General features: G+C 36.3%; 1 protein-coding gene across 2 annotated transcripts in view; it reads left to right on the top strand.

The window, feature by feature from the left end:
- Nucleotides 1-963: 963 nt before the first annotated feature.
- Nucleotides 964-15307, top strand: part of BANK1 (B cell scaffold protein with ankyrin repeats 1) — a 306464-nt gene continuing 292120 nt past the window's right edge. For both annotated transcript variants that reach the window (XM_065907388.1, XM_065907387.1), the window contains exon 1: nucleotides 964-1161. In XM_065907388.1, the coding sequence (XP_065763460.1) occupies nucleotides 1092-1161 (70 nt within the window). In that variant the 5' untranslated portion in view covers nucleotides 964-1091. The remainder of the gene's footprint in view (nucleotides 1162-15307) is intronic.

The following is a 15307-nucleotide window of genomic DNA, read 5'->3' as shown; positions in this document are numbered from 1 at the left end:
TCGGTACTTGATTTGTGTCATTTCTAAAAGAGACTTTATGAGATCAATATCAAATAGTTGGTCTACAAATATAAATAGTTGGTATATAAGCCTCCTTTCTAGGTTACTTTCATAAAAAGAGAGAGGGGGACATTTAGGCATGAACAATTACCAACTCTTCAAGTTGATCTTCAAAAATATTTTTAACTTCAGAATGTAAATTACTAATTTAGAAATCCCTGAGAGAAGAAGGGATGTTTATTTTAAGGCTTTGGGGAAACTCTTGAGTATTTCAGGCTTTAGGGCAAACAAACAAACAAAGGACCAATTTAGATGCATGTCTATTTTGTTTTTTTAACTAGGCCCAGTTTTGAGCAGGAGTAGGAAATATACAATATAATTTATGGATCTAACCTAAAATGTTTGGGCAAAATGCAATATCAAAGCAAACAAACAAGCCCCCTAAACCCAAAACAAACCAAAAAACTCCCAACTATGTATCTATATCTACATTACTATCTGTAATAATCTTTACTGACTCATCCATATCTGTAGTCTGCTGGATGGCATCACCGATTCAATGGAGATGAACTTAGGTAGACTCTGGGAGATAAAGGGGGATAGGGAGTCCTGGCGTGCTGCAGTCCGTGGGGTCGCAGAGTCAGACGCGACTGAGCTGCTGAACAACTGTCTCTTTTCCAGCACGGGTCTAGCTCTGGTAACCCTTTCTTCCAGGAAGCGGGGGCATCGTGGAAGCCCTTGAATGGGACAAGAAAGTCGACAGGAACGGGTAACCTCGCTCTAAAAATGTCCTGAGTGAAAAGGTGAGGAGGGAACTGGCCCGAAGAGCGTTAGGAGAAACCAAAGTGACCTAAAAAGGAGACCAGCGCAAGCCCCTGAGCAGTTTCACTTCCGCAGGGAGCCCAGCGCGGCGAGCCCTCGCCTGCGGCCCGCGCCCCGGGGCTGCGTTTCCGGGACCTCGGCCGCAGCAGCCGCGGTGGGAAGCGGGCTGAGGACAGCGAGGCCCGGAGACCAGGTCGAGGAGAACCTCAGATCGGGAGAGTCCGGGCTCGGCGGGCACGCGTCCAGGCGCCCGGGCTTCCGCGGCCGCGATGCTGCCAGCAGCGCCAGGCTGGGCGCGCGGGAGCTGCGAGCAGCCTGCAGGCGGCTCAGCGCCCCCAGGTGGGTGCGCGCGCGGCCGGGAGGCGGGAGGGAGACCGGCCGGCCCGGGGGGCCCGCGGAGAGCGTGCTCCTGGCGGTGGGGACCAGGCTGCCCCTCCGCCGGCTGCTGCCGCGGGCTTCTTGGCCGGGGACCCAGGACGCGAGGGGGTGGAGGCGCTCTTGGGGTCTGGGCAGCGTGCCGCCGCCAGTGCTGCAACTTCTAAGTAGCTGGCACTTTCCAGAGCACCTGGGACAGCCTCCTCTAGTATCTAAAATCACTTTGGCATGTGTTTCACAGTTACACACCAGCCTAAAAATTCTGTCAACATGTTACAGCAAAACTGCCCGTTTACCTGCCGGGGCTCCCCAAATCCAAACCGGTAAACGGCCTGTGACCTGCTAGTCAGACATTACTTTCTGTAGAAAGTCCTCGAAACAGCTTTTCCTAACGCAAAAGAAGAGCAGTCAATTCAACTGAATGCAATAGTGCATTTACGGGTCAAATGGAAGTGAAGGCACTTGTTTTCACTTCTTTTTGAAATATTTCAAATGCGTCTGTGAGTTGTATAAGGATTAGGAAAAGTGTTCTGTTTTGAAAATTAAAAAGAAAAAGGCTTCATTTGCACATTGACTACTGGAGATGTACACACTGACATAAGTGAGAAAAAATCAGTGAAATTCTATTGATTTGCTGAATGGAGTTTCTCATAGCTTACTAGCGTTAAAAAAAATGAGATTATGTTTTTAGCTGTGGCAAGTGTGTTTTTTCATATATGAGTTTCAAAATACTGCTTTTTAGTTAAAATGGGAAGTGTACTTGTGGCAGTGAAAATGACAAGAAAAGAATTGATATCTGAATATGTTGACTTTCTGTGTAGTGAACACTGACATCTGCAAGCTGTGGTCTGATGGACTGCATCTTGGCTTGCTTCAGAAAATAAACCAGCCATATCTTTTGACTTGAGCAGATTAGCTCTTTTGCAATTTTGATTGAGTAATTTTGTTAAATAAAATCGGCTACAATTTGTTTCAAACTTCTAGACTGAGCAGTTTAGACAGAACTTGGCTATTATTTCTCTTACTGCTTAAGTAATACTTGGAGGTGTTTGGTAGTGTGAATAATGCTGGAGTGATGTAAACCACCTTTTGCCTCATTCTGAGTATTCCTGTTCCTCCTGTGCATTTCCCCTCATCTGTTTTGGTCCTTGCAATACAATATTATTTTACTTGATTCATTTACCTCCTTATTTGGCTCAGCTAATGACACTTCTAACAAACTCTCTTTTGTTATTAACCCATGCCATTCCTAGATGTGAATAGTCTTCTAAAAGAACTAGTTCTGATTAATCTCTCTCTCTCTCTCTTTTTAATGAAAACCTTTTTGTGTGACCTCTCTCTCTGCTTTGGGCCAGTGTCTCTGTAGCTTCATAGACTTTGGCTTAATGTGACACCTTAGGGGTTGGTTACTCCAACTGCCTCACTTTAGACGTGAGAATACTGAGACTCAACGGGTGAGTTGCCCGCAGTTCCATAACCAATAAATATCTGAAGATCTCATTCATCATTTTCACCAACAGTCTTTTACCTACCCATCCCAAAAGTTGTGTGGTAGTATGAGTGTAAAATGGGCAAACGCAATCTAAAGTGGTAAATAACAGTTTCATGCCTATGAAGATGTATTTCCAGCAGTTGGTGTATGTTGTATTTGAAATGACAAGATTGTATAAACTTCCATCAGACTGTTCAACTTGTCCTTTAGTGGAAGCAGTGGAAAAATATGATACCCAGAACTAAGACAGTGTGAAAATGATGCACAGTGGATAAAAATTCCATTTAGACTCTTTTTTCTGGTTTATGAGTAACTAGATACTGTCTACTAATGTCCAAAAGAGGAGTGCCTTCTTTGTTTTATTCCACAACTAATAATTGTTTAAATCTAATTTTGACTGCTACCTTCAATAAAGACTGTTTACTAAAGCATGGAATATTCCCTACTCCATAGTTTCTACATTTCTTATTAATATTATTTGAGGCCTCTGATGAAGACAGAGATGAATTGTTAGGTTAAAAGCAGAGAGCATCTGTCCTGTCTCACCATATGCTAGATGCTTGTACATAGTTTATGAGGAAGATAATTTGTCTAAGTATTACGTCTAAAGTTCTTGAGGATTTGAAGATTTTCCTTCTGATTACAATCTTCCAGCATAGTCAGTAATCTAGATTTCTCCTACCAGGGAGATTCCTTTATTTAATTCTGCTGAAAAACTGATACAACTTCTTCAGGCAAGCTGGAAAGGTTCTGTCTGGGTTCTGTCTGATAGGCTTATTTATGCTGAGATTTTAAAGAGAGGTGCTCTATCAGCACCTTCTTAATATGGAATAATTGTGTAATATTTAATTACTTAGGATTTCAGGCATACAGCAGCATACTAGGCATTATGCTTGGCCTAGCAGAGGAGCCTTTTTTTGCCATGTCTTTCTGAACATGTGCTATAGGCAACCATGATCATGCCCTACTTATGATGGCCTCAGCTCAGACTGCTTCAAATCCAGTTCAGCTTCATGGCTTATCTGCTTTGTGATCTTGGATAAATAAACAAATCTATCATTATATCAATTTGTCCAGTTACAAAGTAAATGTGGATGGAACAATAACATTTATTTGAAAGAATGTTTTTGAGGATTAAAGGAGAAAATGCATGTGAAGTGCTTTTCAAGGTGCCATAGCAAATAGTAATTGCTTAATACATGTTGGCTATTGTTTTACTCCTTTGGTCATTGATTGATAGTGTCATATTTACATGTAAAAAGTAAAATTCTTGTTGAGAAACTGCGTCATGTTGACTTGGGGAAAAACTTAAAAGGATGAAGCCATCAAACTCCCACATCAAAAAAAAAACTGGGGAGTGTGGCTTCCTATAGAAAGATATTGTCATAATCTTGGGGAAATAATATGGTTAATAGTTTCAGGAGGAGGAAAAAAAAGGAATTCACAATGAGAAAAAAAAAGAAAGATTGATTAAAAGAATTTAAACTAGGGCAGTTATAAGAAAGGATGAAATGGGAATTTAATAGGACAAAATGAGAGCTATATCATTATGGAATTATTTCGCCATATCACAGAGAATCAATTATGACCCAATTAAGGAAAAAAAATGTATGTGAAAAAAATTAGCATCAAATGTAAGATTGTGGGATATTTCATCAAATTATAAGAAGATAGAAGATCTGTTTTACCAAAATATTTACTGCTGGGCTGAAAAACAAATCCAATGTAAAGAATATCATTCCTGCCAAATATAAATCACATGTTTTAAGAAATTAAATGGCTGCTACCTGATCATCAGGCCTCCCCTGGTGGCTCAGATAGTAAAGAAGCTACCCACCAATACAAGAGGCCTGGCTGTGATCCCTGGGTTGGGAAGATCCCCTGGAGAAGGGAATGGCAATCCACTCCAGTATTCTTGCCTGGAGGATTCCATGGACAGAGGAGACTGGTGGGCTACAGTCCGTGGGGTCGCCAAGCAACTTTCACTCACTGCCTGATCTTCTAAGGTACAGTTACTATTTTATTACTTTCTTTATATATTACAGAATATCTTAGAATAATTTTGGAGACAATTATGAAATAAGAATAGGAAGGACAAATATTCTAGAAGTTATTATTTTTAAATGAGTTGTTATATGGTCTTGTAATTCTTTCCTATTTTAAATATAAAGAATGGTATCTATGTTTTACGCAGACACTGAAATAGTCCAGGTGGTAAAGATAACAGATATTTTATGGAATTATACCTTCCTGTATTTATTTTTCACTCGGAAATATAATGAGCCTTTTAGACCTTTACCATTAGGCATAAATTTCTTTGCTGCTTCCACGTGCTCCTGATTGAGATAATCCAGAAAGATTACTTCTCTTTGTGATCGTGAGAAGTAATTCCTTATTGCCTTGTGGTCTTTTATAAGATTTTCTTTGTATCCGGTTCAAGTTTTGCTTTATCATATGAACTAGGTGTCATATTTCCTTTTCTTTTAAGCTTCATATTATTCATTCTCATTGCTTCATTTTTATGTGTTCCATTTAATAAGGAAGAATTACTGAAAAGCACAAGACATTCTTAACATGGAATTTCATTTGCCTAATTTTGTTTGGTCATGATCTAGGTTGAGATGTCAACCGAATCCTTCAGTCAGGATCAATAGTCTCATTCCCTTTTTGTTCATATTTATCTGTAGGATCATGTCTAACTTTCAGAAGAACAATATAGTCTCAGACTACTTGAAATTTTGGCCTTTTAATAGCTACCATTTATTATGTTTCTACTTTGAATTTATGTGATTGGGATATCACATTACTTTGATAGGTGAGCATGTCAGAAGATTAGCACCTAATTTGGACAAGAAGTTATGTTGTTTCATATAACTATATGAAAATATTTAATAATTCTCATTGTGGCCTTTCATTTCCTAACAGTTTTCTAAGCGGTTAAAGTCTTTTTTTAGGGGATGGGGTGCAGGGTGGAGAAGCATCAACATGCAGAAACATCACATCAAAGTGGTAGGATTCTATAAAATCATGGCAGTGGAATGACAAATTGTGGAGCGTTTCTTGTGACTGTATGAAGAATCCCTAAAATGTACACATTTTCTGCATTAGCCAATCACATTTTATTCAGATTTAGAAGACCAATGTAATTAAGAAATCTCAGGAGACAACTACAGTTTTAATGTAATTTGTGAACTGTTGGGTCCCTATTGGAGCCAGTCCATTGACTGCTTAATGGCCAGTGATGTGTGTTGTCTGGCATTTGGGAGAAGGTGAGGGTGGGATGTTTCGAAAGAACAGCATGTATATTATCTATGGTGAAACAGATCACCAGCCCAGGTGGGATGCATGAGACAAGTGCTCGGGCCTGGTGCACTGGGAGGACCCAGAGGGATCGGGTGGAGAGGGAGGTGGGAGGGGGGATCAGGATGGGGAATACGTGTAACTCTATGGCTGATTCATGTCAATGTATGACAAAACCCACTGGAATGTTGTGAAGTAATTAGCCTCCAACTAATAAAAAAAATTAAAAAAATTAAAAAATTAAAATTTGTTGGATTCAACAAAGCCCTTCTTTCCTTCCAAACAACAGATAATGAGACTGTTAGCAGTGAAAGGTCAATGTTCGGTGACATACAATAGAGAATGATAACTGGTTGACTCGTGTGGAAAATGGATAATTAGAAAAAAAGACTAGAAGAGAGAATTAAGGAGGACTGAAAGACAGAGGGAAGAGTCTTGGTTTCTGACTTTCCATTTCCAGGTCATGTAAGACCCAGCTGCACTTGTTGTTCTGATATTGTCTATTCACGAAATGCCTGTGATATCCTTGTAATGACTTTTTCTTTATATGAACTAGTTTGAATGAGTTTCTTTTTTTTTTTTTTTTTGAGGAAAAAAGAGTTTGGGTTAGAATACCTTTGTTTCTCAAACACTGCCATTCTGTTCCTGTAAGCTTGTCGTCTTTTAGAAACTTGCTGTTATTGTTAAAGCAATGTTTTCTTAGAGTCTTCCATTGAAAGTTAAAAATCATCTGAGAATTAGATCTATTCCTTTTATGTGCTAAAAATAGAGTGCCTTGTGAGGAAGTCTTGTGGTCTTCTATAAAAACATTTTGAGTTTTCTAACTTTATGGTGGATATTTGAAGAACTTGAAGTCTCTATAGTTGGTGAGGAAATAATTCATTCAAAGGTTAATATTATGAGCTACGCACTATTAAGAAGTCTAGAGTTTTGAATTATGTAGTTATAAAATTATATCAATTATAAAATTTAGCAATAGAATTTTTATGCTTTGTTAACACAATGCTTTTACTTATATGAAAAGTTTAGAGCATGCTGTTTCTGACAAACTTTTAAAATGTGTTTAAATTGAGGCACACAAAGAGGATGCTTGTGACATTTATCTTAGTAAAAAAGAAAGAGGAATTATAAAATTCCTCCAGCATAATTTACTAACTATTATCTCAATCCTCCTGGCAGATGATAAAAAAATAGTATCACTGACAGGCCATTGTGAACACTTTATCCACAGTATCAGTGGATTAATATCAATCTGAAGCAGTGTAATCAGCATTTTACTTCAGAGATTGGTCCTTGATTAAGATCTTTTGTAGTAATAGAGTAGAAAGTTTAGTATCCTCGTTAGGTTACAGATGATACATTATTAATGGTGTTAATGATCACCTCTTGGAAAACAAGGTTAGAATTCAGTGTGCTCTTACCAAACTGGAGAGATTGACACAAATTAGTGAAGTTCAGGTGTGATCAATTAAGTGTAATGATGTAGGTGAAGGAAGGAGACTCAGAGTGACAGAAAATTTTCAGATTTTAACAAGGTTACAGTCAGTCTTATAATGAGCAAGGGGAGAGTTGCAGAAGAAGCTGGAAAAGTAAACTGAAACTAAATTACATAAACCTGTATGAAAAGTCCCCTAAGTATGAGTAGCTACTGAAGAATTTTAAAACAGAAGCATAACATGAATAGATTTTTTTTTTTAGAAGATCATGTGAAAGGTTATTCTTCTTCTAAATCACCTTCTGAATCAATGAAAGTAAAAATAAAAAGAGTTTATGGTCTGAAAAAAATCAAAGATCTTGTGAGGTGCTTTTGGTACAGTTAATTGGAAGAGGTCAACAATGGAAGTTTTTGAACAATTAGGAATTTATCCAAAAGTAAAATAAAGGGAGAAGTGGACGTATTTACTGAGAACTATGTGAAGAGTCAATGGTAGGTTTGTGGCATGGAAAACTGGGATGGTCATAAAGTTGTCATTTACTCCAATGGAAAAGATTGAAGGAGCAGGAAGAAATGGCAAGGGCATGAGAACATTCAATTTCGATTTTGCATATGTTACATTTGGGCTAGATGAGAAATACTCAGGTAGTGATGTCAGATAAGCATTTGATGTTATGATCTGGAGTTCAGAAAGGGAGTTCAGGCTAGAGATATAAAATTGGGAAAAATACGTTGGCTCAGCTAGTAAAGAGTCTCCCTGCCAATGCAGATGTGAGTTTGATCCCTAGGTTGGGAAGATGTCCTGGAGAAGGAAATGGCAACCTACTCCAGTATTCTTGCCTGGGAAATCCCATGGACAGAGGAGCCTAGAGGGCTACAGACCATGGGGTCACAAAGAGTTGGACACAGGCATGCACAGTCCTTACAACTGCATCAGTAAATAAGATAGAAGAAAAGATGTGTTTAGAGTAGAAAGAAAAGATGACCCGGGATAAAGAACCACATAGAGTAAAATTTACATATTGATAGAGACAGAGGAGTTACCCTATATGATTGAGGAGAGGCTAAAAAGAAAAGGAGAAAAATGGTATAATGGCAAGAATTCAAGGATGAGATGTTTTGGGGAGGCAGGAGTGGTGAACTGACGGAAATTCTTTGAATAGTTCAGGTAAATTGAAGACTGAAATTTAGTTGATGAGTTTGACATGAAACTTACTGATGACTGTAGGGAGGGAAGTTAAGTAGCTTTAGGAGAGGGGATGAGAGTTGAAGGGTGAAGGTAGATGAGGATGTGGATGCCATGTAGACAACTTTTGACAGCTTGGCTCCAGCATAGAGAAAGAAAATAGCTATTGCAGGAGATGTAGGTCAAAGAAAGGGTTTTGTGTATTTGGTTTTTGTTTTAAGGTCTGTGCTAGTATATTGGTTTATTTGTACTCAAAAGCTGATAGCACTACACCAACGGAGATTTTCTCCAGTGAAAAGGTTCAGAGACAAGTTTCATAAATTTCATTAGGAATACATTTTAATGTAAATATTTTCTTATGTGTTTAAATATTCTGTTTCAGCCTTTCCCTTCCTTCTTTCCTTCTCTCCTTCCGTGATTCTGGAGTGCCTCTCTTCTTCCTCTCCTCCCCTCCTGTCTCCTCCTTCATTCCCTTTCCCACTCCCCATCTCCTCTCTCTAGGCATGAATGTTAATGGAAAATAATGAATATGTCTTTGTATTGAACCTTTATTTCCATGCTGGATTATTCCATAGTTTTGCTTTTATTGATCATCCCTTCCTTTTTATCCAAATCTGAATCAGTGCATCACTATTGCGGTCATATCTTTGCATATGCTTCAACTTGAACCCGCTCTTTTTCCATCAGAGCTTCTTGATTAAACTCCAACCCTGAATAAATCTATCCAACTGTATTCTTCCTGTCTGAATCCAAGTAATTGAATGTTGCTAAGTGAAAACACATTCAAGCAAGTTGGAATAGTTATAAATTTGGGTAGTTCCTGTTGCATACTTCCTGTGTCATAGGAGATTTTGATAATAAATGACAGTGAGTTGAAAATTGTATTCTCTGAATGCAGATTTGTTCTATGATGTCAGATCAGTGAACTCTTACATACTTTCTGTCTGTTGATGGGCAAAAAACAGGATACTGTGCTGCCTGACACTGTATCAACTAGACATGTGGCTCTTGGGCACTTGAAATACAGCTGGTTCAAATTGAGATGTGCTGTAAATGTAGAAGCACTCACTAGTTTTCAGAGATTTAAAATAGAATGTAAGATCTTTCAGTAACTTTAATATTGATTTACATGTTTTACTGGGTTAAATAAAATATATTGCTATAATTTCACCTTTTCTTTTTATTTGTTGTTTTATAACTGTTAAAAAATTAAAATTACAGATGGGATTTGCACTTGTGATTTATATTGTATTTTCTGTTGATAGCACTGCTCTAAATTTTTGAAAAATCCCAATGAGATCTGTTGAAGGTTTGATTTCTTTCTTATGAAATATTGTTATATAAATATTACCAGTATCTGACACGAACAGTGCTAACATAATTCATAATTCCTTCAATAGTTTAAAGAGACCCTCTCCCCATTCATGCTTACCCACAGGAGGTATTTTAATAATGACATTACAGTATTACTTGAATGTTTAAATCATAGTATAATACTAAAATAGTATAAATGCTAAATTTACCTAGCATTTTTCATATCATTTACTCATATTTCTATTATACCTTTTACCTTAATAATTTGTAAGGTCACATTACATATTAAAGATTTAAACTTAATCTTATCATCACAGATATTTTTCTTAGTCTATGTAATCTTTCTAAATGATTTTGATTATGGTGTTTGTTGCCACTGAATGTATTTTAATGCTCATTTTTTCAAATACACTTATATTTTCTTTCACAGTTCTGTTCCCTGTCTTGGCTAGGGGAGTCTTAAAAATCCCTAAGTGACCATTGTAATTTTCTGTATTTTTTTCTAAGATTTTAATTTTTATAGTTGCATGTAGTATGCTTGGGATTTATTTTTGTGTATAGCATGAGGCTAAAATCTAACTTAAGTTTTTCTTTTTTAATATGGGCAGCTGATTGAGAAAACCATTTACTAAATGAATCCCACTCTTGTAAGTGAATCTAAATACCACCATTGCCATCCAGCAAAGTTTCATATATCTGGGAATTTGCATTCTGAATTCTCTGTTCCATTAATGTTTTTGTTTATTCCCAAGCCAATATCTGCTAAGGAAAGTTCTCCCAAGAAATTGCCTTTTCCATAATTTTTTTGGTCTATTAATAGATACTTATTATTCTCTTTTTCCACTTGCGTTTAAAGATGATTTTGTCCGCTTCTCCTTCCCATGAAATAATTGGGATATTGTGGAACACGTAGTTTAGAAGCATTTAATAGAAAGCCATCTAGCAGTTTTAATCAGAAAGAACTGTAAGTTAGGGAATTAAGTGTAAATATTGTTGCTCAGTCGTGTCAGACTCTTGGTGACGCCATGGACTGTAACCTGCCAGGCTTTTCTGTACATGGGATTCTCCAGGCAAGAATATTGGAGTGAGTTGCCATGCCCTCCTCCAGGGGATCTTCCTCACTCAGGGATTGAACTCGAGTCTCTTGGGTCTCCTGCATTGCAGGCAGGTTTTTACCATTAGTGCCAATCAACGTTAAATGCTATTAACTATTCTGTTGGATTAATATGTTTAGAAAATTCTGTGTCCAAAAGGTCCAAGGTTTCAGAATAAGTATATAGTAATTCAGTTGAAAAAGTTGGAAACTTTCAACTCACTCATGTTGCAGTTACATGAAGATTGAACTTTCCTGATGTGCTTCTGTGAACAAATGTAACAAGATATTACTTTCTATATTTGAGATGTCTTTCCAGGTAACATTTTATCACAAAATTAGTTCATTAATTGAGTTGAATCATTAATTGGAAAAATGTGACCTTTGCACTGAAATTATGAGATGGAAAATATCTAACATTTTATTAGTATTAAACTGAATAAGATGTTAAAATGAAAAAAGACAAATAATTCCTTTTTAAAAAGAACTTGATAGATCTTTGGACATATGTATAGAGTTTCAGTTTAAAATTTATCAAAAGTTTTGTTTGTATTATAGAACAAAGTAATCTCCTAATCTCTTACCGGTTTCCTATACATTTTTCCAGTTTTACATTGTTACAATTTATCATGTTATTTGACAAGATAACTAAGGCTGCAAGTTGTGTCCACCTTTGTGGGTTGATTATCTGTACTGATATCTATATCTTATCTGTATCAACTCAGATATAGGATCTGTCACTTGCGTGACTTTGAGCTGATTACTTATCTAGGATCCAGTTCTTTTATATCTGGAGTGGGTAGCACACCTATTTTATAGCATCCTGATGATTAAATATAATTCTGTGTGTAGAGTACCTAGAGCGTTCATAACAGGTGTTTAGCAAAGGGCCGATATTACATTCAGCATAAGCTGCATTCAACTTGCACTTTTATTAGAAGGAATGTGTTTACGTGGCTCATTCCTGCACTTCTGGTGTCGCATACACATGAATCTCAGGATTGAGAGCCTCACATAAATGTTCTTTCAGTTCTCCTGTTTAATTTTTCTCAACAGTACATTAAACAGTATAATATCTCAAACACATGTTTCTCTGGGTATTCACTCCAAACTGAACTTGAAGAAACCCGTGATCTGTTATGAAAATAAATGTTATGGTTCTATATATGAATGTTATGTAGTCTTCAGGGAAAAGAGTTAATGGGTAAAGAACATTTTTCTCATTTTGAGAATTTAATTCTGTTTAAGCATCATATTTTTTAAAATAAAAATGTAGTAAACTTTCATTTCTTTATTATTGAAGGAGACTTTGTTCACAACTATACCACATATTATACTCCCTTGCCCTCCCAGCCCTATGAAGACAGAAGAACATACGGAAAACCTGGACCCTAGTGTAGTTGACTCAGTCTCTTCACTTTTGCAATGAAGGCTTTTCTTATATCATCTAATTAGATAATAGTTGATATAGTTGTGCAGGTAATGTTTTAGCGATATATTTGAAATTGTTTAAATTATGTCTGAGCAGTGCATTCCTTATAGGGTATAAATCTGTACAGTGTTTTACCTAGACATCTAAGGGTGAGCAGAATAACAGAAAGGATCCCTAAAGCAAATTTCTAGTTCAGAGTAACCCACAGTTCCTGTAATTATGGAAAGAAAGGGGCAGCTTTTCTATTACTTTTATGAGGGCCAGCCTTCTGAGAAGCTAGCAGTTAAAACCCATTTCATTTCTGCTCTGCTTTTGAAAATATAGGAAAATCGTTAGGAAGTATGTTCACATGTAGTGTTTTATTGTATGACCTCTTAATATAATTCTCTGATCTGGCGCATATAAAAATCTAGACTCTGAACTCCTCATTCTGAATTCAAAGCCTAGTAGAATCACCTAGTAGGTAGCCATATGACCTTAACTTACTCTTTTACAAGACCTCTCTATACCTCACAATGAAATGAGGAAAGAGCGTGTAGTAGTTCTGGAAGCGGGCGGGTACTCTGTAATTGATGACTGTCATGGTTGCTGCAAGGCAAGCAGGCCAGCAGCCACATGGGACTCATTCTTCTCTTAACCGATGGTCAGTGCCTCCAAAATCTGAGTTCATACTTCCGAGCTTCACTCCTTTAATACTGTGTTGCCCCTGTTTCTCTGTAGCATATATATTCCTTGGGGAAAAAACGGTATTCTGTGGTGAAATAAGTTTTGATATATTATATATATTATGTATATACATGATATATATGTATAGGGATAAATATGATATCCATATTATATATATAATACATATACATATATTAGGTCATTACAATAGCCTGAGAAATTCTGCAACTAACAGTGTCTGTTCAATTTCCTTGAAGCCATTGTCTCATAAATGTTTTTAACCATGGTATGCTTTCTTATCACAACACTGGTAGAGAAGTAAGTTCTTTTGCACAAAAATTACCATCCCTGTTAAATGGCAAAGAGTTCTTGAGATTCCTGAGTTCTTTCAACCAGAGATTGATGGCACTCTTTTTAGTTTTTTTCCTCAGTACTGTTCATCCCATTGGGTAATTAAAGTTCTGACTCTGCTGTTGACCACATTTGGAATGAGCGGAAGGGAAGGAGGCTTATCACAGAAATAAAAGTGGAGGGGGCTATAGATAGGGAAATGGCGTTGGCAGGCCAAGTAGGGCACAGACAATTTGCTGATTTCTTTAATTCTCTTATGATTATTTCTGACTTTTTGGTGGGACTTTTGTTATGGGCTGTGCCAGAGGAAATGGGAGGAAATTGGGGATGAAAAGGAAGTGGGAAAGAACCTAGGGAATTCTAAGATAAGAGTATTTTGGAGTGTTGTGTTTATGATGTTGATATTCAGAGAGCATGTGTGCATCTTAACCGAGCAAATAACTTAACAGATATTTTCACATGTTAAATGTGTAAACCCGCCTTTGTCTCAATAATCATGTATGCTATGTGAATGGCCTCACCTTGTTTAATTATTGGGATTTCATTCATTAGAAGATTCTAAAATTAAAAACAACTTGACTACATGGCCATAAACAGATGTCTTTCATGTCAGAAATGTTTGTCAATGAAAGACAGGTTTGATGCAAATATATGGGCTAATAAGAGTCACTCAAATAAATTATTGCTGAAATATGTTTCTACCTAAAACAACAGAAACTGATATAAATGCAAATAACTTAGAGAATGAGTTTTATGTCTTGGAGATGAACTAACTTAGTAAGCCACATAGAAAGCAACGTTAATGTGACAATGACTGCTATTACTCTAAATAGATTGGATGCTTTTTAAAGGAAGGGGTAACCTCTGGCATCCATTCAGCAGAGAGAAGCACATTAATAGATGCTTCCTGATGAGCTAGTACAAAGTGTGACATTAGAGTAGCTGATTAAGTTTATGAAAGAGGATAAATAAAGGTGAAGCCATTTCTGAATGCCCTGTTTATGAATATCCTTGGAGTTCTATATCTACCCTTAGATAGCCAGCCTGGGGTTTTCAAGTTCTTTCTTAATTGTTTGGTTTGCACATGAATTGCCTTTGATTATGAAAAAAGTTTAAAACTCACAGTACCTTTTACACAAAGATAATTTTAAGGCAGTTCTTAGTATCATGTTAATGTTTAAATCTGATAACAAATACTTTAGTTATTTTTACTAAGATTTCCATAACCTTTTAATATAACTTAGAAGATTAGGTTAATTAAAATATCTTTTGGGGTAAATAGAAAAAGTATTATTATGGTCTAAAAGTTTATGAAATTTACTATCCTGCATTTAAATCTAGAAGATTAAATCATTTTCTTTATTATTCTTGTTTTCTAAAATAATACACACCCATAGTTGAAAATATGTAACAGGCTTAAAAAGGTAGAAAAAGAGATATATGTACTTCTAATTTTTGCTTTTCTATGTTTGCTTCTAATACTTTTACTTGTTTAGCATTGTTGCTTTAATGTATTTACCATTTGCATATATACTTTAAAATTACATTTGTAAGGCTGTTTGGTGATGTAGCATTTGTAAATATTTCTGCTATGCTCTTTCCTCATTTAAATATATTGCACCATGTTTTAAAACAAAAGGAAACAAAAAGAAGGGAATCCACAGTGATTAATTGGATAGAAGAACAGATCATCCTCCAGACAAGATTATTTTTATTAATTTAAATATTTTAATTAATTAAGTAATTAAAATAAATTATTTTAATTAATTTAAAGAAAGACAAATTTGGTATGATTTAACATATAGAAGACAAAACAAATTATCCAATGTTACAGAGCCAAA

The sequence above is a fragment of the Muntiacus reevesi genome, chromosome 16 (assembly GCF_963930625.1).
Source record: "Muntiacus reevesi chromosome 16, mMunRee1.1, whole genome shotgun sequence".
Classification (NCBI taxonomy): Eukaryota; Metazoa; Chordata; class Mammalia; order Artiodactyla; family Cervidae; genus Muntiacus; species Muntiacus reevesi.
The sequence above is the reverse complement of the archived record's forward strand: the minus strand, read 5'-3'. Positions and strand labels throughout refer to the sequence as shown.